Source organism: Centruroides vittatus, unplaced genomic scaffold, assembly GCF_030686945.1.
Source record: "Centruroides vittatus isolate TY-2023 unplaced genomic scaffold, ASM3068694v2 scaffold_1047, whole genome shotgun sequence".
NCBI classification, from domain to species: Eukaryota; Metazoa; Arthropoda; class Arachnida; order Scorpiones; family Buthidae; genus Centruroides; species Centruroides vittatus.
This window is the reverse complement of record NW_027122669.1, coordinates 112,844-138,310: the sequence shown is the minus strand read 5'-3', so window position 1 is coordinate 138,310 and position 25,467 is coordinate 112,844. Positions and strand designations below refer to the sequence as shown.

At 34.8% G+C, this 25,467-nt stretch overlaps 2 protein-coding genes across 5 annotated transcripts in view; one reads left to right on the top strand and one right to left on the bottom strand.

Moving 5' to 3' along the window:
- The window catches only part of Drep2 (DNA fragmentation factor-related protein 2), a 125,930-nt gene extending 120,654 nt beyond the window's left edge, over nucleotides 1-5,276 (bottom strand). For 3 of the 4 annotated variants that reach the window (XM_067284006.1, XM_067284008.1, XM_067284007.1), the window contains exon 1: nucleotides 4,887-5,276. The gene's annotated coding sequence lies outside the window, so the exon portion shown is untranslated. The remainder of the gene's footprint in view (nucleotides 1-4,886) is intronic. The other variant, XM_067284009.1, reaches the window with a different exon arrangement.
- On the top strand, nucleotides 483-24,621 carry LOC136986500 (4-hydroxybutyrate coenzyme A transferase-like). The gene is made up of 9 exons (XM_067284053.1): nucleotides 483-550; nucleotides 19,163-19,275; nucleotides 19,515-19,667; nucleotides 19,736-19,969; nucleotides 20,037-20,225; nucleotides 21,483-21,698; nucleotides 23,224-23,361; nucleotides 23,972-24,100; nucleotides 24,169-24,621. The coding sequence occupies exons 1-9, from the start codon at nucleotides 483-485 to the stop codon at nucleotides 24,351-24,353; spliced, it is 1,425 nt and encodes a 474-aa protein (XP_067140154.1). The 3' UTR covers nucleotides 24,354-24,621.
- Nucleotides 24,622-25,467: the final 846 nt, after the last annotated feature.

The window sequence follows — 25,467 nt, the reverse complement described above, 5'->3', positions numbered from 1 at the left end:
TTGGAGCTACTAATTGTTCTTTTTTATTTAAATTTGATGTTCCAACTGAAGAAGGCCTATGATGTAGGTCAAAAACATTTTTGGTTGATTAAATATATTTTATTATACAAGGTGTACTGCTTCTTTCATTTGGTTACTTTTCCAGTTTTGACAAATTATTCTGGAAATATTTGTAAGAAGTAAAATTCTATAATTTCTGTCCTATTTTTTCTATTCTACTGCTATTATTAAACTTTCCTTTCTATTTGTAATTAAATGATTAAATTTCTAAAACTATTCACATTACAATATTTTTTGGAATAAAAATGATAAACATGCATGTACAGATGTCAACAGCTATGGATATTCTGTAGTCTCTACAGAAGCAGTGTGTAAATTATGGACTTACAAACAACTAAAAATATGTCTAAAAACTGTTCACAGACACAGTTGCACAATTTCATCTAAAAATGATGTGTACTTTTCTGACAGCATGATCAGACATGCTGGAAAAGCTCCACTCTCCAACTATGACATATGATCCAATGCTATTTGATGGCCCTTTCCTCAGGTTAGTTACTGATATTTATTTATTTTTTCTTCTTTTGAACATTTTTGACTATTCATTTTGCTACTTGAGGCAGTTTTCTCATTGAGTGCTGGTAATAAATAATTATATATAAAATGAATCATCATTGTATAATTTAAAATTCTTTTAAACTCAAACATTTGAATTTTTCTAATTCTGCTTTTCCACAAAATAAATTATTCTTTTAGATCCAGTGTTTACAAATTATTTGTCATCCTGTCTGTGTTTTGGTATCAATATTCTGATGACACCTGGTGAGAAACTACTGCATCATCAAACGTCAAGAGCGTCCATCCCAATTCAGAAAGTTGAATCCATCAGACCAGAAGTTGCTTTGCAATCTGAGGGATATGTTTGATGACACAGCAAAGTTTTTTGCCAAGAAGCATCGGAATATTGTTAGTAAAAGATGGACAGGACACCAAGGAATTCATAAACACACTACATCTAGAAGAGAGATCAAGAAGAAGAAAATTGGAAGATTGGAAAAGGTAAGAGAAGCATTCAATTGATAAAATATTTGTCAAATTAAAGTTGTTTTTTCAATTTTAAATATAATTGGTTATAATTATAATAAAAAATAGGTAATATAAATCTAACATATGCATTACATTAAAATTTTTGAGTTATAATAACAGTTTAACTGTAAAGTTCTTTTTTATATATCACAAAGCTGAAGGAACGGAAGAAAAGTTTATTATGTGAAGGGTAGATTTTTTCAACCTTCAATGTGCCAGGGAAAAAAAAGTGAAGATCAAAACTGTTTTATTTACAAAACTAGATAAACTTTTCAACTACTTTTTTTTGTAATTGCTGTTTTCAATTTAGGCATTTATCATACTGTGACACCAGCTTTTCTATACACTCATCAAAGTTGGATGCAGCCAGATTGCTTAGCCAACTTTCACACTGGCCTTCAACTTCGCATTAATTTGGAATCCCTGCCTTCCTGTGCTCAAATGAGTGAACAGATAAAAATCACTCAGTGCTAAGTCTGGACTGTATGGCAATTGTTCATCCTCACATTGCAGTACAAGGAATTCTTTCAGAAGTTTAAATGGAAAGTGTTTGATCATACACTGTACAGCCCAGACTTAGCATTAAGAGATTTCAATCTGTTCACCCATTTGAAGCAGCAATTAGGAGGGCAGGGGTTCCAAACTAACAAGGAGTTGAAGGCCAGTGTGAAGGGTTAGCTAAGCGACCTGGTAGTAACCTTCTTTGATAAAGGTATGGAAAAGTTGGTGCTGTGGTATAATAAATGCCTAAATCGAAACAGCAATTATGAATAAAAGTAGCTAAAAGTATATTTAACTTTTGTAAATAAAACAGTTTTGATCTTCACTGTTCATTTTTTATTTTTCCTGGCAAATTAGAGATAAAAAACAAAAAATACTCTTATATTATAACTGTAAATAGATATGTATTTACTGTATATATAGTCAAATTTTTAAATATATAAGGTTCATACCAATACCAATAAAAGAGTAATAACTTAGAATTCATTTCTTATACTTCATAGATAATTTATAGTCATTCAAGTGTCACTATCATTTTCTCATAAAAATCAGATACACTGTAATAAAATAAAATCATACTTCTTTATATATTTTGTCAAAAAAAAAATAATAATTTCTTATTAACTTATGTTTTATTGAAGTAAATTTATTTAACACTTAAAATTGAAATGCTTTTAAGCTTTTTAAGTTGCTCTTCAGATGCATAATTTCTTTCCAAAAATAAAAATATTAAATACTATAATCTAAAAACATTTCAAATAGCTTCAACATTTAAAAGTTAAAATTATTCAATTATAGATCACAGAAAAACAAAAATGTTTAACTTTAATTCTTAAAGTGCTTGGAATGTTTTTAAAATGTATAATGTTTAATTTGTTTTCGGAAGAATTTATGTTAGTGAATTTGAACCAGCAAGGAGTTAAAGCACTCGAGTTTCAGGTGTTTAATCAATTCACTCCATTAAAGTGTAATTTCTTACTAATTTGAGTTCTGAAGGTTTATATAGTATAACTATCAACAGATAATTTCTTTAATGTATATAATTTTTATTTTATTAATTTTACAGTTAAAACCTTTCTAATATAAAGGCTAGAAATGACTGGCTCCCATAGAAACAAGAATAAACACACCCACGCAAAAATACAACAAATTTAAAACTCAATAATACAATATACTTATCTTTTACGGTAAAGGTTAAATCGAACGAATGAGGTACATAACAAATGCTCCATACCACTAACATTTATGATAGCATGGTACATAAAAATACAAACAACATTTAATTGAAGATGGAAATATATTAACACGAATCATAATGCTTAGTTCTCATGGACAAATGTAAATTAATATCATAGAGTAGAATAAAGTTATTGTACTTTTATAAAAAGAATTCATCAACATACATAATGATTACTTAATTCAGGTAACATTAAATGCGACTGTAGTATATATGCCGATTCTTTGTAAGGTAAATTGCCTAACTTGTTTAAAAAGAAATAAACTTTATTCAATAGCAAATGACCTTATTCAAAGATTATGAGGTTGAAGACCATACTGGAGTCCATAATTGACAATAGACTGAAAATTAGTAAAAAATAAAGAAAAAAATAGCTCCTAGTATGACCTTGATGCAAAGCTATGACAGTATCTCCACAAGTTACAGAGTCTAACAATTAATGTTTTAATTACCTTTCCAATATGCTTTTGTATAATAAAAATGACAAATAAAAATACTTAAAAAAGTAAATTGTTATATTTATAATGTTTTAAAAATATATTTTCAAAGTGAACCAAAATATTTCATAAACAAATCATCCGAAATTATACGTATTAAATTCAAATTATTACTATTATTATTTTTATTGTTTCCTTACATTAAACATATTTAATATCCGAAAATATTTTCTGCCTCAGAAAATGTACATTTATAATTATTTCAGAAATGTTTGATATTTTATTATTATACGAGCCAAATTTAATAAGTCTTGTATATAAATTATTTTTTTGTATTTAATGTATAAACAGAAATCGTTCTTTTGAATCCACAATAAGGAAGACAATTTATTCTTCCTAAATATTTTCATTTTATTATAAATCTCTACATTTCCGCAGAAGTTTCAAACGAGATTAGAATGTATTCCTTATAAATTTCATAAAGGGGATAATTCTGTTACACAGAAGTTTCATTTTCAATTCTCAATAATTGTTTAAAATATTAAAAAAATGTCAAAAGACGGAGAACTTTTAAATTAAAAACCGAGAAACACGGTGTTTATCTTCCGAAGAAAATTGTAATAAAATTAAGAATTTAATAATAATTAACTTTTTCCCTCAATAACAGCTTCCACTTAAACAATTCTTTTAAAACTCGCAATAAATAATTTCTTTAGGCAAATTCTGCTTGGAAAAAATATTTATATCATCCTAAAAATATTTTGAAGTCGAAGAAAACTTTATATATGTGATTTTTTTCTTAAATATTTGATGTATCTGCTCGGTAATTAACAACAGTTTATACATAGATATATATAAACCGTTACTGTAATCATCTGTCTGTATATATATACACAGACAGTTGATTCCGCTTAATAGCAAGGTGTCGAGATCGGAGTTTTTCGGGGCTACAAAACAGCAGGGGCTTGCGTTATAGGATTCGGTTCCGTTCTCAAACGTTTCGTCCTACTAATCAACCGGGCTAATAACCGGAATTGACCGTATACGGCATATATACTTATTCATTTATAACATCACTTTTTCTTAATAGTAATCAAGATAGTATTTGGAATACCGATACGAGAATTCCTTTAAAAAATATGATCTTTTTGAGTTAAAAACCGCGGAAGGATCCTTTTCATCTACACAAAAACACGTTCCCACGGTATTAAAACGATCAGCCACACTAAAACCGAACAGAAAAAATATATAAAGCGATTCCATTCGAAATAATGCATAAAATGTTGACTTATCGTCCACTGAAGTATTTTAAAAGAGAAATAAAAGTTAATAATATGTTTTATTTATTTCTAATATGTAAAACTGTTTTATAATATATAATCTGACTGTATCTGACAAGTAGATATGTGAAAATGACAATGTAAAAAATGTAAATTCGTTTGTGTTTTGATTAGTAGTTTTAATGAATTGATATAAAGTAAGTTTTGGATGAGAAAGAGAGGGGTAAAAAGGTTCAATTTCGTTGGCTGGTACAGGTACTGAACCCGCAGCCTTTGGATCAGGCGCAGTAGCCATCTTCCAATGTCACTGTCATAGAAAGGTATGATTTAAAGGAAGACACTCACCACTGTTGTCATTATTTCATTGTCTTCCTTTCACTGTTACAATCCAGATTGTTTGTCTTCGTACCTTATTACATCCATTTTTGCGTCATTTTTACTTCTTTTATTAAACCCTTGACCACCTTCGCCCTTCGCCCCCGAAACGATCTACCGCAGGCGCAGACGCCAATCGTGACACTCTCGGTACCAGAACACTTGGATACTTATCGCAGGAGCATTGTTCGACTTCATTTTGTTTTTCCCCCTTTTTTTCCTGTCTTTTTTTAAATAAACATACGAGTATTTGTTTGTTTATTGCGGTATTAATTACGTTCGTATTTTATAACCGTTTTAAAAAATTATATCGATTCACTGCGTACAATATATTTTAAATTTGCTGTGAAATGAGTCTAAATCACTTAGGTTCGTTCGTTTGTATGTGATCTTACGTCAATTTGACGTCATATCTTGAGTTTTATAATAAAAAAATCTGAATAATGACGTCAAACTGACGTAAAAATTCGTTCGTTCCTGATTAGACGGAAAGATGCTTTAGTTTCGTTTAGTAATTTTTATATACGTATTTATTATTACGAGAAAATATATTCTCTTTTTAATGTAACATTACTTATATAAAAATTTAATTTGGATACGGAATGGTTTTACCTGCTTTATATTCAAAAAGTTCGTCGTTCGACGTGTCGGAACAAGAAAGCGCGCGCAAACGACGCAAGTCGCGCGCGCGGGATAGATTTTTGTCGTCTGCTTTTCGAAGATTCGTCCAATCACCATCGAGATTTTAAACCATGCGATAGCGACGTATTTCCGTGTTTGTTGCAATCGGCGCCATTTTGTTTGCAGTATATAGTAAAGTACTTTACTACATACAAAAATATTTTACTATTGTATATTCAAGTGTATTGTATATTAATTATACAATAAAATGTGTAATTAATAAATTTAAATTTTTGGCTTTTCCTCATTTTTACGTGTTATATTTATAATTTTAAGTGTAATAAAATGATATTTTTACATTTATATACGTTTTTAGAAGCACTTTTTACGCGAAAATCACCTTTTAGCTCTTTAAAACGAAATCTGTACCGCAGCTTCCTAAATGTAGTAATATATATGTGTTGCAGAATTTTATGATTTAAGTTGTAATTAAACTGACTATTATTTCTACTTAACATTAATTTAAAACAGCGTATTTTGAGCATTAAAATAATTTTTCTTGATTTAGTAAACTTAACTAACATTAATAAATGACATAATTCTGCGCGTTTTGCATCCTGTAAATCATGTTTCTCTGCATATGTCTGAAGCAATAAGAAGCGGTGACCTCTTATCGTCATACAATGCTTATATCAGTATTAAGAAATTTCATTTAAGCATAAATCATTTCACTGATTTATGAATCTTAGCATTATAATTTCAGTAATAAAAACAAAGAACAATGTTAATATTTAAAAAGAGTTAAACTTCAAAGAAATGGTCTTACAAGGCTATTAAATAATTTACTGTATTAAATACACACGAATCTATATATATAATCGAGACGAGTTGATGATAATAATAATAATAATAATAATAATAATAACTCTCCCAGGGTCACCACCTGGTCGTGGTGGGAGAGCCCAGTAATTTTACTGATCCATAGGGCAATGCAGGCTGGAGCATAAGCTCCTGGTAGGGACACCCATGCCAGTAAGGTCTATGGGGAGAAATGAAGCTAAGAGTGACCACGCCCACATTCTGTGGAGATATTCATCATGGTAATAACTAGATCAAAGTGTGATACCGGCTCGGACGTCGCCCGGGTTAACAAGGTCCGCGTTCGTGGGTTAGGCAGAGGCTCACGTTCGAAAAATAGGTCACAGTCTCCCTTGGTTACCGGTGGCGAAAGCAGCACCGGCCCAAGCATGGCTACTGCAATGCTCTCAACAGATGTGAGGAACCAACCCAGCCTTGGTGTTTCTGTGGCAATGCATCCACAGACCACAAAGGCCGGAAAACCACGCCAACGGATGAAATGGACAGTAGAAATGAACGAGTTTATCATCCGTAATTATTACACCATCACAAAACTCGAAACAAACATGACAGCATACAGACAACAACTACACCATAGATTCACGCAACAGTATCCTCATCTCACTGTCACCGAACAAAGGGTTGTTGATCAAAAAAGAACAATTATACACAACAACCTTATTCCACAAACAACACTTGAACTTATCAAACAACAGGTTGCTGATCAAATACATCAACAGACAGAAACATCTAACATTAATGAAGATCATGTAACCTGTCAGGATAATCCAGCAACAAGCATTGATAATAACACACATACAACAATTACCACTAATGATACTACAGACACTTCCTCATCCATCACTGATAACATAGACTTGGATTTAGTTAATACGCTCTCACTTATATTTCAGGAAACACTCACTAAATATACAGGTACAGATCCCACACAACGACCACGAATACCAAAAATCAACACGTCAAAGAAAGTAGGAAAAACACTAAATTATGTAAACACTCACTTACTACCACACTACATTCATTCAATTTCTACACTCGCAGACATTCATACATTAGTTTATGCTGGGGCAGTCACAGTAGTGACACACCATGGACTGAAAGTACAATCACAGACAAATACACAGAAAACACAATTCTATCACAAGCCTGCCTGGCAGAGAAGAATAGAAACACAAATAAATGACATTAGACAGCAATTAGGCAGGCTAACACAATACACTAAAAACAACATAACACCCAAATTAAGGAAACAGCTCAAAAACATTTTCAAGAAAATAAAAACACACACAAAACATGAACATCACAACACACGCATTACAGAATACATTGATACACTAAAACAAAAACTTGCTGCCAAAGCACGTAGACTCAAACGATACAAAACATGTACACTACGAAAACAACAAAATAAATTATTTACAAACAATGAAAAACTCTTTTACAGACAAATCAATAACAAAGCAAACACTGATACACAGCACAGTGGCACACCAACAGAAGAAGAACTCACAACATATTGGTCTTCTCTTTGGTCCAGTGCTGTCACGCACAATGCTGATGCAGGCTGGATCGAGGAGGAGAACAGAAACTTGCACAACATACCAACTATGCCCTGTGTTGAAATAAACATACATGATTTCCAATACACTGTTAACAGAACACACAACTGGAAGACACCTGGTGTAGACAACATTCACAATTTCTGGTACAAAAAGTTTACATCACTGCACCAGGAACTAGCTAAACATCTAACACACATCATCATCAATCCACAAGACATGCCAAATTTTCTTACTCAGGGCATCACCTACATGAAACCTAAAAACAACAATACCACAGACCCCACACAATACAGACCAATTACATGTCTTCCAACACTCTACAAATTATTGACATCCTGTATCGCAAACAAAATATACAAACATGTTGAAGAACACAACATTCTAACAGAACAGCAAAAAGGTTGTCGTAGAAACCACAGGGGATGCAAAGAACAGTTACTCATAGATTCAGTCATTCTACGGCAAGCACACAGACAACACAGAAACATACACATGGCATATATAGACTACAGAAAAGCATTCGACAGTGTTCCACACAGTTGGCTGCTACATATCCTACACATGTACAAAATACATCCATCACTCATTGCATTCTTTCAAAACACTATGCAGCACTGGAGAACAACACTACATCTCAGGGTTAGTAACACTTCCATACAAACAAACCAAATTTTTATTAGGCGAGGAATTTTTCAAGGAGATTCCTTGAGTCCTCTCTGGTTCTGCTTAGCCCTGAACCCATTATCCAACATGTTAAACAACACGCAATATGGTTACAATATCAGACATGAAAAAAACAACACAGTTTACACTGTCACATCTCATGTACATGGATGACATAAAACTTTATGCATCCACACAAAAACAACTTCATCAACTCCTACAAATCACACATTCATACACCAAGGACATACAAATGGAATTTGGCCTAGATAAATGCAAAACAGTTCACATAGAAAAAGGAATCCTGAAGAAAGAAGATTTTGCACTTGGAAATGGAGACATTATTGAATCCATGGAAGAGGGCGAGTTCTACAAGTATTTAGGATTCCAACAGGCCAAACTAACAGAACATACACAAATAAAGCAAAGATTAATTAAAGAATACCAAAGTAGGTTAAATGCTATTCTCAGAACACAATTAAATGCAAAACACACAGTTAAAGCAATAAACACATATGTCATCCCAGTACTCACATATTCTTTTGGAGTTATACATTGGACTCACACAGATCTTGAGCAACTCCAAAGGAAAACAAGAACAACACTTACTAAGCATAAACAACATCATCCTAAATCCGCCACAGAAAGATTAACCCTTCCACGTAAAGATGGCGGACGTGGCCTGATTGACATAGTTAACCTTCACTACAAACAAATACAGTCACTGCGAGAGTTTTTCTACAAAAAACAAGAAACATCACAATTACATAAAGCAGTAACTCTAGCAGACTCGAATAACACACCATTAAACTTACACTCACATCATATGGACACAACACAACATATAAAAAGCATAGACACCATTAAGCAATCGTGGGCTCGAAAGGCACTCCATGGCAGGCATCCTTACGATCTGGCCCAGGATTTTGTTGACAAAACTGCGTCAAACAGCTGGTTAGCTCGGGGATGCCTCTTTGGGGAGACGGAAGGATTCATGATTGCCATACAGGATCAGGTCATAAATACTAAAAACTACAGAAAACACATACTCAAAGATAGCAACACTCACAAATGACACATGCAGAAAATGTCACATCATGCCAGAAACTATACAACACATCACCTCTGGTTGCAAGCTCTTGGCACAGACAGATTATTTACACAGACATAATCAAGTAGCAAATATAATACACCAAGAGCTTGCAAAGAAACACAAATTAGTAGACATCCACAAACCATACTACAAATACATTCCACAGACAGTATTGGAAAACAACACGCACAAAATGTACTACGACAGAGCCATAATCACAGATAAAACAATTTACCACAACAGACCAGACATCACACTCATTGACAAACACAATAAAATCACATACATTATAGACATATCCATTCCAAACACTCACAATATACAAAACGCATGCACTGAAAAAATTAGCAAGTACACAGAACTCGCCCAGGAAATAAGGCATCTGTGGAGGATGGATAGGGTGCTTATTGTACCTGTAGTTCTCTCCTCTACAGGTGTCATACCACACACACTACACAAAAGCCTGGGCACATTACAATTGAATAGAAACACATACATCACTCTACAGAAGGCCACTATATTGAATACATGTCATATTGTGAGAAAATTCCTGAATACAGACACACACACTGATACACTTCTTTAATTTCTGTTTTGGTTACTATGCCTTGACTTTGGTCCGGCATAGTACTTAGCCACCGGTGTTAACCGAGTATATCTAACTTAACCCAACATAATATATAATAATAACTCTCCCGTGGTCACCACCTGGTCGTGGTGGGAGAGCCCAGTAATTTTACTGATCCATAGGGCAATGCAGGCTGGAGCATAAGCTCCTGGTAGGGACACCCATGCCAGTAAGGTCTATGGGGAGAAATGAAGCTAAGAGTGACCACGCCCACATTCTGTGGAGATATTCATCATGGTAATAACTAGATCAAAGTGTGATACCGGCTCGGACGTCGCCCGGGTTAACAAGGTCCGCGTTCGTGGGTTAGGCAGAGGCTCACGTTCGAAAAATAGGTCACAGTCTCCCTTGGTTACCGGTGGCGAAAGCAGCACCGGCCCAAGCATGGCTACTGCAATGCCCTCAACAGATGTGAGGAACCAACCCAGCCTTGGTGTTTCTGTGGCAATGCATCCACAGACCACAAAGGCTGGAAAACCACGCCAACGGATGAAATGGACAGTAGAAATGAACGAGTTTATCATCCGTACTTATTACACCATCACAAAACTCGAAACAAACATGACAGCATACAGACAACAACTACACCATAGATTCACACAACAGTATCCTCATCTCACTGTCACCGAACAAAGGGTTGTTGATCAAAAAAGAACAATTATACACAACAACCTTATTCCACAAACAACACTTGAACTTATCAAACAACAGGTTGCTGATCAAATACATCAACAGACAGAAACATCTAACATTAATGAAGATCATGTAACCTGTCAGGATAATCCAGCAACAAGCATTGATAATAACACACATACAACAATTACCACTAATGATACTACAGACACTTCCTCATCCATCACTGATAACATAGACTTGGATTTAGTTAATACGCTCTCACTTATATTTCAGGAAACACTCACTAAATATACAGGTACAGATCCCACACAACGACCACGAATACCAAAAATCAACACGTCAAAGGAAGTAGGAAAAACACTAAATTATGTAAACACTCACTTACTACCACACTACATTCATTCAATTTCTACACTCGCAGACATTCATACATTAGTTTATGCTGGGGCAGTCACAGTAGTGACACACCATGGACTGAAAGTACAATCACAGACAAATACACAGAAAACACAATTCTATCACAAGCCTGCCTGGCAGAGAAGAATAGAAACACAAATAAATGACATTAGACAGCAATTAGGCAGGCTGACACAATACACTAAAAACAACATAACACCCAAATTAAGGAAACAGCTCAAAAACATTTTCAAGAAAATAAAAACACACACAAAACACGAACATCACAACACACGCATTACAGAATACATTGATACACTAAAACAAAAACTTGCTGCCAAAGCACGTAGACTCAAACGATACAAAACATGTACACTACGAAAACAACAAAATAAATTATTTACAAACAATGAAAAACTCTTTTACAGACAAATTAATAACAAAGCAAACACTGATACACAGCACAGTGGCACACCAACAGAAGAAGAACTCACAACATATTGGTCTTCTCTTTGGTCCAGTGCTGTCACGCACAATGCTGATGCAGGCTGGATCGAGGAGGAGAACAGAAACTTGCACAACATACCAACTATGCCCTGTGCTGAAATAAACATACATGATTTCCAATACACTGTTAACAGAACACACAACTGGAAGACACCTGGTGTAGACAACATTCACAATTTCTGGTACAAAAAGTTCACATCACTGCACCAGGAACTAGCTAAACACCTAACACACATCATCATCAATCCACAAGACATGCCAAATTTTCTTACTCAGGGCATCACCTACATGAAACCTAAAAACAACAATACCACAGACCCCACACAATACAGACCAATTACATGTCTTCCAACACTGTACAAATTATTGACATCCTGTATTGCAAACAAAATATACAAACATGTTGAAGAACACGACATTCTAACAGAACAACAAAAAGGTTGTCGTAGAAACCACAGGGGATGCAAAGAACAGTTACTCATAGATTCAGTCATTCTACGGCAAGCACACAGACAACACAGAAACATACACATGGCATATATAGACTACAGAAAAGCATTCGACAGTGTTCCACACAGTTGGCTGCTACATATCCTACACATGTACAAAATACATCCATCACTCATTGCATTCTTTCAAAACACTATGCAGCACTGGAGAACAACACTACATCTCAGGGCCCATAACACTTCCATACAAACAAACCAAATTTTTATTAGGCGAGGAATTTTTCAAGGAGATTCCTTGAGTCCTCTCTGGTTCTGCTTAGCCCTGAATCCATTATCCAACATGTTAAACAACACGCAATATGGTTACAATATCAGACACAAAAAAACAACACAGTTTACACTGTCACATCTCATGTACATGGATGACATAAAACTTTATGCATCCACACAAAAACAACTTCATCAACTCCTACAAATCACACATTCATACACCAAGGACATACAAATGGAATTTGGCCTAGATAAATGCAAAACACTTCACATAGAAAAAGGAATCCTGAAGAAAGAAGATTTTGCACTTGGAAATGGAGACATTATTGAATCCATGGAAGAGGGTGAGTTCTACAAGTATTTAGGATTCCAACAGGCCAAACTAACAGAACATGCACAAATAAAGCAAAGATTGATTAAAGAATACCAAAGTAGGTTAAATGCTATTCTCAGAACACAGTTAAATGCAAAACACACAGTTAAAGCAATAAACACATATGTCATCCCAGTACTCACATATTCTTTTGGAGTTATACATTGGACTCACACAGATCTCGAGCAACTCCAAAGGAAAACAAGAACTACACTTACTAAGCATAAACAACATCATCCTAAATCTGCCACAGAAAGATTAACCCTTCCACGTAAAGATGGCGGACGTGGCCTGATTGACATAGTTAACCTTCACTACAAACAAATACAGTCACTGCGAGAGTTTTTCTACAAAAAACAAGAAACATCACAATTACATAAAGCAGTAACTCTAGCAGACTCGAATAACACACCATTAAACTTACACTCACATCATATGGACACAACACAACATATAAAAAGCATAGACACCATTAAGCAATCGTGGGCTCGAAAGGCACTCCATGGCAGGCATCCTTACGATCTGGCCCAGGATTTTGTTGACAAAACTGCGTCAAACAGCTGGTTAGCTCGGGGATGCCTCTTTGGGGAGACGGAAGGATTCATGATCGCCATACAGGATCAGGTCATAAATACTAAAAACTACAGAAAACACATACTCAAAGATGCAACACTCACAAATGACACATGCAGAAAATGTCACATCATGCCAGAAACTATACAACACATCACCTCTGGTTGCAAGCTCTTGGCACAGACAGATTATTTACACAGACATAACCAAGTAGCAAATATAATACACCAAGAGCTTGCAAAGAAACACAAATTAGCAGACATCCACGAACCATACTACAAATACATTCCACAGACAGTATTGGAAAACAACACGCACAAAATGTACTACGACAGAGCCATAATCACAGATAAAACAATTTACCACAACAGACCAGACATCACACTCATTGACAAACACAATAAAATCACATACATTATAGACATATCCATTCCAAACACTCACAATATACAAAACGCATGCACTGAAAAAATTAGCAAGTACACAGAACTCGCCCAGGAAATAAGGCATCTGTGGAGGATGGATGGGGTGCTTATTGTACCTGTAGTTCTCTCCTCTACAGGTGTCATACCACACACACTACACAAAAGCCTGGGCACATTACAATTGAATAGAAACACATACATCACTCTACAGAAGGCCACTATATTGAATACATGTCATATTGTGAGAAAATTCCTGAATACAGACACACACACTGATACACTTCTTTAATTTCTGTTTTGGTTACTATGCCTTGACTTTGGTCCGGCATAGTACTTAGCCACCGGTGTTAACCGAGTATATCTAACTTAACCCAACATAATAATAATAATCAGCGCAGAGCCCAAATCGTTAAGAGTTGAAAGTTGAAATTTGGTACACAGTTAGAATACGTCACGAGAATGCACACTAAGAAGGGATTTTTCGAAATTCCGCCTCACGGGGGAGAGGGACAGGAATAAGGCTTAACACTTCCATCAACAATGGAATTGTTAGGTAACAATCAAGGTGTCAACAATGGAACTGTCAACAATGAACGTGTCAACAATAGAAGTGTTACGTAGCAATGGAACTGTTAAGAGAACGCGACGTGCAAGACGCAGATGCAGTTTTTTTTCGTTTTTGCGAGACATCGAACATATTTTTAGACTTATCTAAAAATTCTGTAATTAGTCTGGAAATAGGGGTGACCAAATTCTTGCATTCTGTGAAAACGGCTAAGGTTGACTATAACGTAATAATCTTAATTTTCGCTAAAACGGTTAGGAGTTGAAAGTTGAAATTTGGTACACAGGGTACCGAATTTAAGTACCAAAGTGTTAAGTAACAATGTAAGTGTCAACAATGGAATTGTTAAGTAACAATGGAAGACAAGAGAAAGCGACGTGCAAGATTTACGGGCGCTGGAGAGAGAGAGAGAGAGAAAAAAAAACAGTAATATGTTGGAACATACTCGATTTTCAAATTTAAACAGATTAGTTCGGTTTTTCTCGACCTTTCTTCTTTAGAACATTCGATGAAAATCGAACGATAAAATCAGAACACGTCGTGAACATCGAACAATATTAGAACATTCGATTTTCAAATTCGACCTTTCTTTAGAAAAACTTAGTTCGTTGATGAAATTACGCTTTTTCTTTTCTGACTATAACGTAATAATCTTAATCTTCGCTATCGTTACTTTTACCCGAGCAATGCCGGGCCTACCTGCTAGTATACAATAACTTTAATTCACATAACAATGTCTTAATTGGATTAATAATAACGTTAATGTTAAGCTGCCAGCACGAAAGTAGACAAAGAGAATGAAATACATTGTTTTCGAATGACTTTTAAAGCAATGGCTTCTTTTAAAATTTATTACTTATCCAAAAATAGTTTAGTTAAAATATAATATATATTCAATTGTATGTATTTTAGGAAAACGGTTATTTAAGTGCCTGAAATGTATTTTTTCTGCTGTAGCGGTTAATGTTAGATCCGATACGATTTAAAATTAGCCAACTCCTGTTCTGCTGGCATATTTAAAAACTACACCACTTTGACAGTATTGAAGCTATTAAAACCGGACAACCTTATCTAGGTTAATGTTACCTATGGTTCCAAGATGGCGGCTCGTCTGATTCCAGCAAGGAAACAGTGGGGACGCACGTTTTCCTAAATCTAACCTATTCTAATAATTTAGTTGCTAATAATTATGGTAATTTATTAGAATAGGTTAGGTTTAGGAAAACGTGCGTCCCCACTGTTTCCTTGCCAGAATCAGAGACGAGCCACCATCTTGGAACCTAAGGTAACATTAACCCTTATCTATAGTAATCCTAGTGAAAACCCAAGAAAATCTCTTGGGTTTATTCTCGTTCCAACTTTTGGAAGACGGTGCAAACTCTAGATTTAAACAGAATTATTAACAGAAACTACACAATTTCTACGTATTCGAAAAACAATTTTCAACATTTTAAATAAAACTTCATTTATGCGTGTTGATAAGATGGAAGTGGAAAACAAATGGCGGCATACAGGGTGATCCAAAAGTCATTAAACATTTTTAAAAAATCTATATTTCAGTGCGTGCACGGTAACGAGATTAGCGTGGAAACGCGTATTTATTTTCCAGGAGTGTCAAAATTAATTTTAATTATGTTCATAGTTTACCACTAATGACGTCACCGCATGCTTCTATACGTGGGGGGCATCGATGCTATAACATTTTGGAGAAATAGATGGGGTCATGTGACATATCTCGTGCGGGGCCACATTTAATAATAATTTTATTCGATGTTGGCAGTTACATGTAAAGAAAAAAGACAAAAAAACTCGCTCCTATCCTCAAAACTAAGCCTTTCATTTTTTTTAATAATAAGTAATAATATATAAATTATTTTTAATAGAATCGCGTAACAGATGGCGCCACATACAAATTTGTGCTACAGCGCCTTATTGTTTTTAATTCTTTTCAATAGAGGAATTTCTCATAAATTAACAGAATTATTTCTTTTAAGTTTTTGTTATTATTTAAATTTTATACCGTAGTATAACTGAAAATTATCGGGCTTTCTAATGGTCCTCTTAAGTAGCCCGGAAAAGCGTGCAAGAGCCCTTGCAAACTGTTTTAAAACTTTTTCCCCTTAAAAAACTGGCAACACTGTTGCTGACTTTTCCGGCATTCTTTCTTTGTTTTTATTCCCAATAATTGCTACCATTACCTTTAAGTTTTTAAATTGGTTCGTGAAATATTAAAGAATAAATTGAGATAATCCTGTAATCCTAACCGCTCTATTTTAGTGTTTATATTATTTATTATTAAAAAAAAAAAGCCTTCTTTTATTGTTTCACAATAATGTAACTATCACTTATTAATCGCAAATTAATTTAAATGACTATTTGTTTCGATGGGTCGTTAAGTTGAAAAGTAAATTCGTTATAATCAGTCAAGTGTTATTGTTAACCCAGTCAATTCTCGATAAGGTGAAACTTTGATAACGTGAACTATTTTCATACATTTGCTATACATTTAACGTTAAAAAATATTTGATAAGGTGAACTAAATTTGACATAATTTTGCAAAAAAAAAAAAAAAAAAAAAAATTGCAAACTTTCAGACGACGCTCGTAATTAATTAAGTGTATTGAATAAGTATTGTTAATTGTTTTAAAACCCGGAGCTTTTTGATGATATACATGATTATACATTCAATGACGACATTTTATTATGTCTGTTTGTTTATATACGGCGACGGGATACGTGAACAATCTGACGAGAGGGAAGCTTTTATGGGGAGTTTGGCCCTTATTTAGGTGTTACGAACTGGAAGAAAAGTCGGAAAACTCTGCTTGGCAAGTCATTTGACCAAGCGCGAACTTACGACCAACTAAGTATTCGGTGGTTTTATTCACTCGGTCGCCGGTGAGCGATGATATTTTGAGTTTATCAGAAGAAACTTATTTAAGAAGCAGTCAGAGCCATTCGGAACCATTCCTTGAAGTTTTCTTCAACTCTCACCAGTATATCTGGAGGAATTTTGGAGATTTCCTGATGAATGGCTTCCTTGAGTTCTTGTAGTTTTTTCTGCCTTGAGATACTTTCATAAGAAAAAGTCACAGGGTCTCAAATCAGGGGAGCGAGAAGGCCATTCAACGGCTTCTCGTAAACAGATTAGTCGACCGGAGAACATCTCTGTCAAAATGGCGCGAGAACGACAGTTCGTATGGGCTGTGGCTCCATCCTGTTGAAACCAAAAGCCACTTGTATCGAATTCTTTCCTTTTGGGGCACAAAAAATTCTCCAGCATGTCGCAGGATCGGTTTGAAGTCACAGCAACAGTGACGCTATCCTCTTAAAAAAAAAAAGAAAAGAAAAAAGGCTCCACGATACCTACACAGAACAAAGCATATCAAATGGTGACTATCAGGCTGTGAAGAGGTTGTCGTGCAGTTTTCGGGGGTATCCAACAGTACAATGACGAAAATTGTACTTGTTCACTGTGCCAGACAGATGAAAATGCGCTTCGACGCTACTCCTCACAATGCCTCTAAGAGGCACAGCTGTAAAGATTTAACTACATCATTTTTAAAACCTAACCAAAAAATCTTTTTTACATGTAGGCCTACTTTGAATAAATAATAAGTTGTTTTTCTATATTATTCTACCGATTTTTTAAAAATTTACCTCGTAAATGTGCGACTCCATTATGCCCCATTCGGTATAATAAAACTGACGTTACCCGATTCGTTTTCGATAAATTAAAAGAAATTGAATTACAGTAGAGAGTCGTTAATCGGAACCCCGGTAATCGGAACGATTTTTAGTCGGACTGTGTCGTTTTTGATACTAAATTTACTTCTAAAGTATAATTTTTATGTTTTTATATTCTTCAATATGTTTATTTTGTTTGTACAAAATGAAGAAATAATTTTTAACGATACAATAGCCTCGATTATTATTATAAAAATTTTCGTTAGGCTTAAAATCGACGAAAATTCAACACGAAGCGACACGCAACGGAGAAAAATTCAACACGAAGCGACAAGCAACGGAGAAAAATTTGAACATCGGACAGGTTAATGTATTTTTTCGTACATAATCGGTAATCGGAACAAATCAATAATCTGAACAACCCCAGTCCCCAATTGATTCCGATTAACGACTCTCTACTGTAAATGTTAATCACTTGGGACTTGTTGAAAAGTGTCAAAATTACCGTTTTATTTAAATAAATAAATAAATTGCTGTTATTCTTCGGCAAGGAGATATTTTTGGTCTGGTACAAACGAGTTCGCCTTATCGAAAGTTGACTGAACTGATTTAAAGAAAACCTTATCTTAACGATAACAGAACAAATACAGTTGTTATTTCATTACACAACGAACTGTTCTATTTAAATTTTAATGTCAGATAATTGTGTAATCGAATAAAAATAAATAAAAGGCTTTCTGGAGCAAACTAGTTCGTTCGTCAGCAATATAAGATTTCGTAAACGAGTGAACTAGTTTATAAATATTGCGTTTTTACACACATCTAGTGTTTCATACGATACTTCGATGGCGTTTAGAAGGGTTGCGAATAATTTATTATATTCGACGAGTAATTTAAATCGCACTTTCGCCTTATTAAGGCAAAGGCTCATCAGTTGCAGCTATTTTACTTATTCTCAAAATCCTAATTACTGTTCACCTAAACAAACAAAATGGACTTCCGCGGAAGAAGCCGTTTCTGTCATTAAATCTGGTGAGTCATGTATGTAATAATTTAACAGAACTGAACGTTACATGATGATTCTTTTCGTGAATCTTCTTTCGACTTTGTTTCTACATAGGCCTAAATTTAACTCGGGTATAGCTCCTTAGAGGGTAGTGATTTGAATTTATAGGACAGTTTCCGTGTTGCGCTACTTTATTCTGAAGCCTCGCTTAGTCTATCGGAAACAAACTTTTATTTTTAAAAATCATTTTAATCATTTATTACAGGCGATAGGATATACGTGGAAGGCATAATTTCTACTCCACGAAAGCTTATTTCGGCAACGATACAACACGCCAAAGCTTCCAAAATTAATAATCTTATCGTTTATTTCTTCTATATTTACGGCGATCTGGAATATTTGAACCAGGAAAATCAAGGTAGGGTTTTAAAATTTGACCTGGACATTTTCATTTTATTTGCTGTTTAAAATAATTTGTATTTCTAGACGTATTTTCTTGCAATGCGTTTTTCGTTGGTCCAAATAGCCGTCACGCCGTAAATACGGGAAGGGCCATGTATTTGCCAATTTTTGTCACGGATACCCCGATGTACTTACATCGACAACCGGTTGACGTTGCTTTAGTTCAAGTAACACCACCGGACGAACGAGGTTTCTGTTCGTTAGGAGGCTCCGTGGGATGCACTAGAGCCGCGGTCGAAAGTGCCAAATGTGTTATAGGTATAGAATTATTATAATATTTATGTTTTCTATAGAATGAAATTGCAATTATCTTCTTTCCCAATAGCTCAAGTCAATTCTAACCAACTTAAAACGTTTGGCGATAGCCAAGTTCATATAAATCGCTTCGATTTCTTAGTGGAAGAGCATCACGAATTACCGGAGATACCAAGGAAGCAAATTTCGGAAGAAGATTTAAAAATAGGAAAATTAATTGCCGATAATTTAGTAGATGACGATGCAACACTTCAAACGGGTGAGAAAAAGCATCTTACTTTAGTTACATTTTGATTTATAAGAATAATGCAACTTCGACACGTTCTGTAATTTTCTAACTATCAGTACGTTAACAATTAATTGCATGCTGAACATTTAACAACGGGCCTTGTGCAGATGTTTTTTGTAATCCTTAAATAATTCATTTGCAAACTTTACTTTTCAGTTCTTTACTCTTGTGAGAAAATAAAGTCACAAAGTGGCTTTTTATTTTTAAATTTTACTGTTGCGGATCTTATACATAACATGAGAATCGGTCAAAAAATGTCCCCCCCCTCAAGGTTTTTACAATTTTGGACTCGGGGACCTCGAAACGTTGAAAAATGAAAAAAAAAAATTGGGAGTTTTTTCGTTATGTATGGATGTTATTGTGTGTGGGGAACCTAACTTTGTTCACACACTTTGAGGCTTAATAACTCCTGTGCCTTTTGTTGATGGTTTTTGAAATTTTGAAGAGAGTTTTGAATATCAGGGAGAAATGTTTCTAGAAATTTTCCGGAAAATTGGACCATTGGTTCGGGAGACATTAACAGGGGATTATATCTCAAAAAACCTCCGAGTTATGAAATTTTTGGTTAACGTTACCTATGGTTCAAAATGGCGGCTCGTCTCTGATTCAAGGGAACAGAAGAAAGAAAACAGTGGAGACGCACGTTCTAACCTAACCTATTCTAATAAATTACCATAATTATTACCAACCAAATTATTAGAATAGGTTAGGTTAAGTTAGAACGTGTGTCCCCACTGTTTTCTTTCTTCTGTTCCTTGAATCAGAAACGAGCCGCCATTGTGGAACCATAGGTAACATTAACCAAATTTTTTATTGTTTTTTAGTTTACCAAAAAAGAAATAAATAAATGTATTTGTTTCGAAAATTTTTATTATAATTAATTATATAAAAGAAGTTATTTTTTAAATACAATTTGGTAACAGATGGCACACAATCGCCAACTTTGAGAATGTGTTTCTTAAACATGAATATTTTTCGCCGGGAAAGTTACGCAACTCGTTGCTGGACTTTTTAATGTCATATTGTTTTCTACTCTGGCTGTCTACTTGATTCTTTTCATCCATTCAAATCGTGTAGTTTAAACTGGACGAATGAACTTTTTCTTTTAGTGCTTTAGGCTACAGGTTAAGAAAAATACAGATTAATTAACAACAATAGATGAAGTGTGTTGATGCATTATGAACAAGGCTTCGTGGATACGAATAATTTGTTGGCAATACTTTTTAGGTGTTGGATCGATTCCTGATGCCGTTTTGATTTCACTTAAACAACATCGCAATTTGGGTATCCACAGCGAAATGTTCGGCGAGGGACTCGTCGATCTATTTAACTCCGGCGCCATTACTAATCGATACAAAACTGTTATTCCCGGAAAGATGGTCACTTCCTATACTTTAGGATCTAAAAAGCTTTACGATTTTCTAAACAATAATACGGACGTAGGTGAGTAAAATTATGCCTAATTTTACAGTAAAAATAATAACAACAACGAGCAATTATTTATTGCGACATGGTTACAATGCCAGGTGGCAACTTTTAATAAATTTTTTTATTTATTTCATTTAAAATATATATCCTCCATTTCAAATTAGTAGTGGCTTGCCTCTGTACATCATAATTTTCCTTTAACAATAGAGTCGTTTCGGTCATTTATCTAACTCCTTTCGGGGGGGATTTTTGAATTGAAATAACAGGTTTGTATCTCCCGTCCGTAAGGTTTCCACATCTCGTCTCGATTTTCATCTATCTAACTTTGTTCTCCAGATTAAGGAAGAACAGAAAGACGGTCAGACGAACGACAGTGGGAATTTATAGGTCCGCAATTTTTTCAAATTGAAGCCAAATCAAGATCGAATTAGATTGATTATGCAATGCAAAGGCAATTTGTTAACAGAGATATCTTCCGAGAGGACTTTCTATGAGAAACTGATTTATATTTAGGTGTTAGACAGATGAAAAAAAAACACAGAAAACTCCACGTGGTTAGCACGTTGATCAGGCGCAAAACTGAAACCAACTACTATTGTCCAGTGATTTTATTTCATTTGCCAAGTGAATAAAACCACTTGGTTCACTTGGTTCGGAGTCAAAACCGGAAGATGCGTTTAATTTTTGGTAAAAACAAAGAAATTTATACGAAGAAAAGTATAAGTTTGGATTCCATTAAGGTCGCATTCACTTTTCAATCTGGGAAAATACACAGCCTAGATTTAATTTACAATTATTCAATTACTAGCATATGAGGCCGGCGTTGCTCGGGCAAAAAAATAACAAATATTAAGATTATTAGATTATTTCGTACTTCTAACTCTTCTACCGTATTATATTATAGTATTTAATTTATATTTACAAAGATTATCTTACGTAAGAGTTTATCACACCGGGTGTCCAATCGAACGCGTTTTAAAAATTCTTTAAATTCTGTACAGTAGAGGAATAAAGAATTTTTAAAATGTGTAAAAGATTGATCATTTGGTGTGATAAACTCTTGCGTAAAATACCCGTTTTCATCGGGTGCAATAATTAGATCCCCTCTTTCGAGGCTAATTAGAAAATTTTTAGATGGGTCTAAAAGTATGTTCGATTTCCCACAAAAATGCAAAAGTCTTCATCTAAAATAGTATAGTAGAAGCCGAGTTCTTCAGGGTAATCCGTAACCCTCTTCCTCTCCTCCGCGGGGGAGATTTCCAAAATTTCCTTTTTATGTGCATTTTTTTCCATCTCCAACGCAATGGATGGAGAATGGACCATTTAATTTTAATTCCGAAGATGGCCTATATTAATAAGGTGACCAACCGTCCTCCTTTAGGGAGGACAGTCCTTCATTAGTCTGTCCTCTCTGTTAAGTTTATAATTGAAATCATTCAAACTGTAACTTAATATGTTACTATTCTTCAGTTACACAACTGAAAGATAGTAATACGTAGAATATTAATGTACATTTTCAATATTTTAAATTATAATATAGAAATGAGGGATATCAGTTTCACTAACAACACGGGAGTGATCGCTTCCAACCACAAGATGGTGGCCATTAATTCTTGCATCGAGATCGATTTAGCCGGAGAAGTTGCAGCCGATTGCATTGGACCATACATATATTCAGGTAAGCTATTCTGTATATGATTTACGTTCATGAATATTCATAACAAATTGCAGACTATTTTCAAAAACTATTTTATAATAATTTAACCGTATTCTTTCTTTTTCTAGTATTTATTCATTCACAGTACGATCGTAAAGTCGTTCGCAGTAGGCCACGCCCTTGTAGTCAAGCCGAACTGTGACGTTATAACTTACTTTAACTCTTTCGAATCGCGGTCTATTTGTGACGTTCCAGGAAGCTCCTCCCGGTTCCTCGTCTACTATGGAGGGACTTTACGATCGTCCTGTAGTTATTAAATAGTAAATAATTTATTGATCACTCTTAAAAAATAAGGTTAATGTTACCTACGGTTCCAAAATGGCAGCTCGCCTCTGATTCCAGCGAATAGAAGAAGGGAAACAGTGGGGACCTAACTGGGATTCTAACCTAACCTAAACTATTCCAATAAATTACCATAATTATTACCAACCAAATTATTAGAACAGGTTAGGTTAGATTAGAACGTGCGTCCCCACTGTTTCTCTTCTATTTGCTGGAATCAGAGGCGAGCTGCCATTTTGGAATCATAGGTAACATTAACCAAAAAGAATACATGAGCGTACTTCAATAGGATTTGGAGGACAGACCGATTTCTTAAGAGGAGCGGCTGAGAGTTTAGACTGGAAGGGGAGACCAATACTAGTGTTACATTCGAGGACTAAGAAAGGAGAAGCTAAAATTGTTCCTCGTTTAAAACCAGGTTATTTAACAGAAATTTGTTTATAACAATAAAAGTTTCATAAAATGTAAAAATATAAAAATTTTTAGGATCAGCAGTTGTGTCCACACGTGCCCACGTCCACTACGTAGTTACAGAATATGGAATTGCGAGTCTTTTCGGCAAAACCCTGCAACAGAGAGCTTACGAATTAATTCGAATTTCTCATCCGGACGACAGAGAGAAGTTAGAAAAGGATGCGTATGATAGATTCAAGTGCATGCCTTCACCTTGATCGAGAAATCAAGACCTGGAATAACTGACAATAGACTCTTTGTGCCGAGTCGTGCGCACGACTTAGATAAAAGAGATTCGACACAGATGTGGCAGGTTATGAAAGACTTTAATGGCAGTGCGAAAAGGACCAAGAAAAGGGCTTCAATTAATCGTCGGTCATCCACTCCACCAGCTGCCATCGAGTCGGGTGGGAGACTTTGATCCATGACCATTCATCCATGACCATTCATCACCAGCCGCCAACTCCGTCACGAAAAAATTCAAACGACCAACCTACAAACCTCCGATTTTTGTACGATATTTGATTTTAATCGGATATTATGTAAACTCTCGCGTGCCATCGAAAAACTATTGTATTTTTAGTATTTTGTGTAAATGAAAATATTTAGAGAGTTAAATGTGTGACTACTCTGTATCCATACCCACACGACACTTTCCTTTATGGGTGTCGGAAGTAATCGTTGAAGCGGATCCGATAAGATTTGTATACGCAAACACTTAATAAATTATCTTTTTGTAAAATAACAGTTTAAAGCGGTTGTTATTGTTCTTATTCCGAGAATTTCAGATAATTTTCAAATTTTCCATTGTCTCCTCGTGTTCCAAATTTCAAAATTCCATTGACTTCCAGGGATCTTTATTTACCTCGGTTGGTATTCCTGGTATAGGCGTTGCTAATGTTAATTACATTGATAATCTGCATTGATCAGATAAATTCCAGTAAATCTGTTTATCAGAATTATCCCTATTTAATAGTACTAGAAAAAACCTGATGCAGGCATAGTCTGAGCGTGCATTTAATCAGAAATGGTAATTTTTTTTTTTTTTTTTTTTACTTTTTCGGCTCTGTAATATATAACAGAGGTAAAGTATGGCGATCGGTCGAAAAATGATCCTTGAAGATTCCTACATTTTAGGACTGGAGACCTTGAAATGTCAAGAATTACAAAAAAAATCGGGGTTATTTTCTGTATGTATGGATATTAGTGTGTGGGGGCGAGACTTTGTTCACCCTGTTTGAAGCTTAATAACTCCCGTGCTTTATGTCGAAAATTTCTGAAATTTTGCAGGAAGGTTTGTGTATTAGGAGGTTCGATGCCATTAAATTTTGG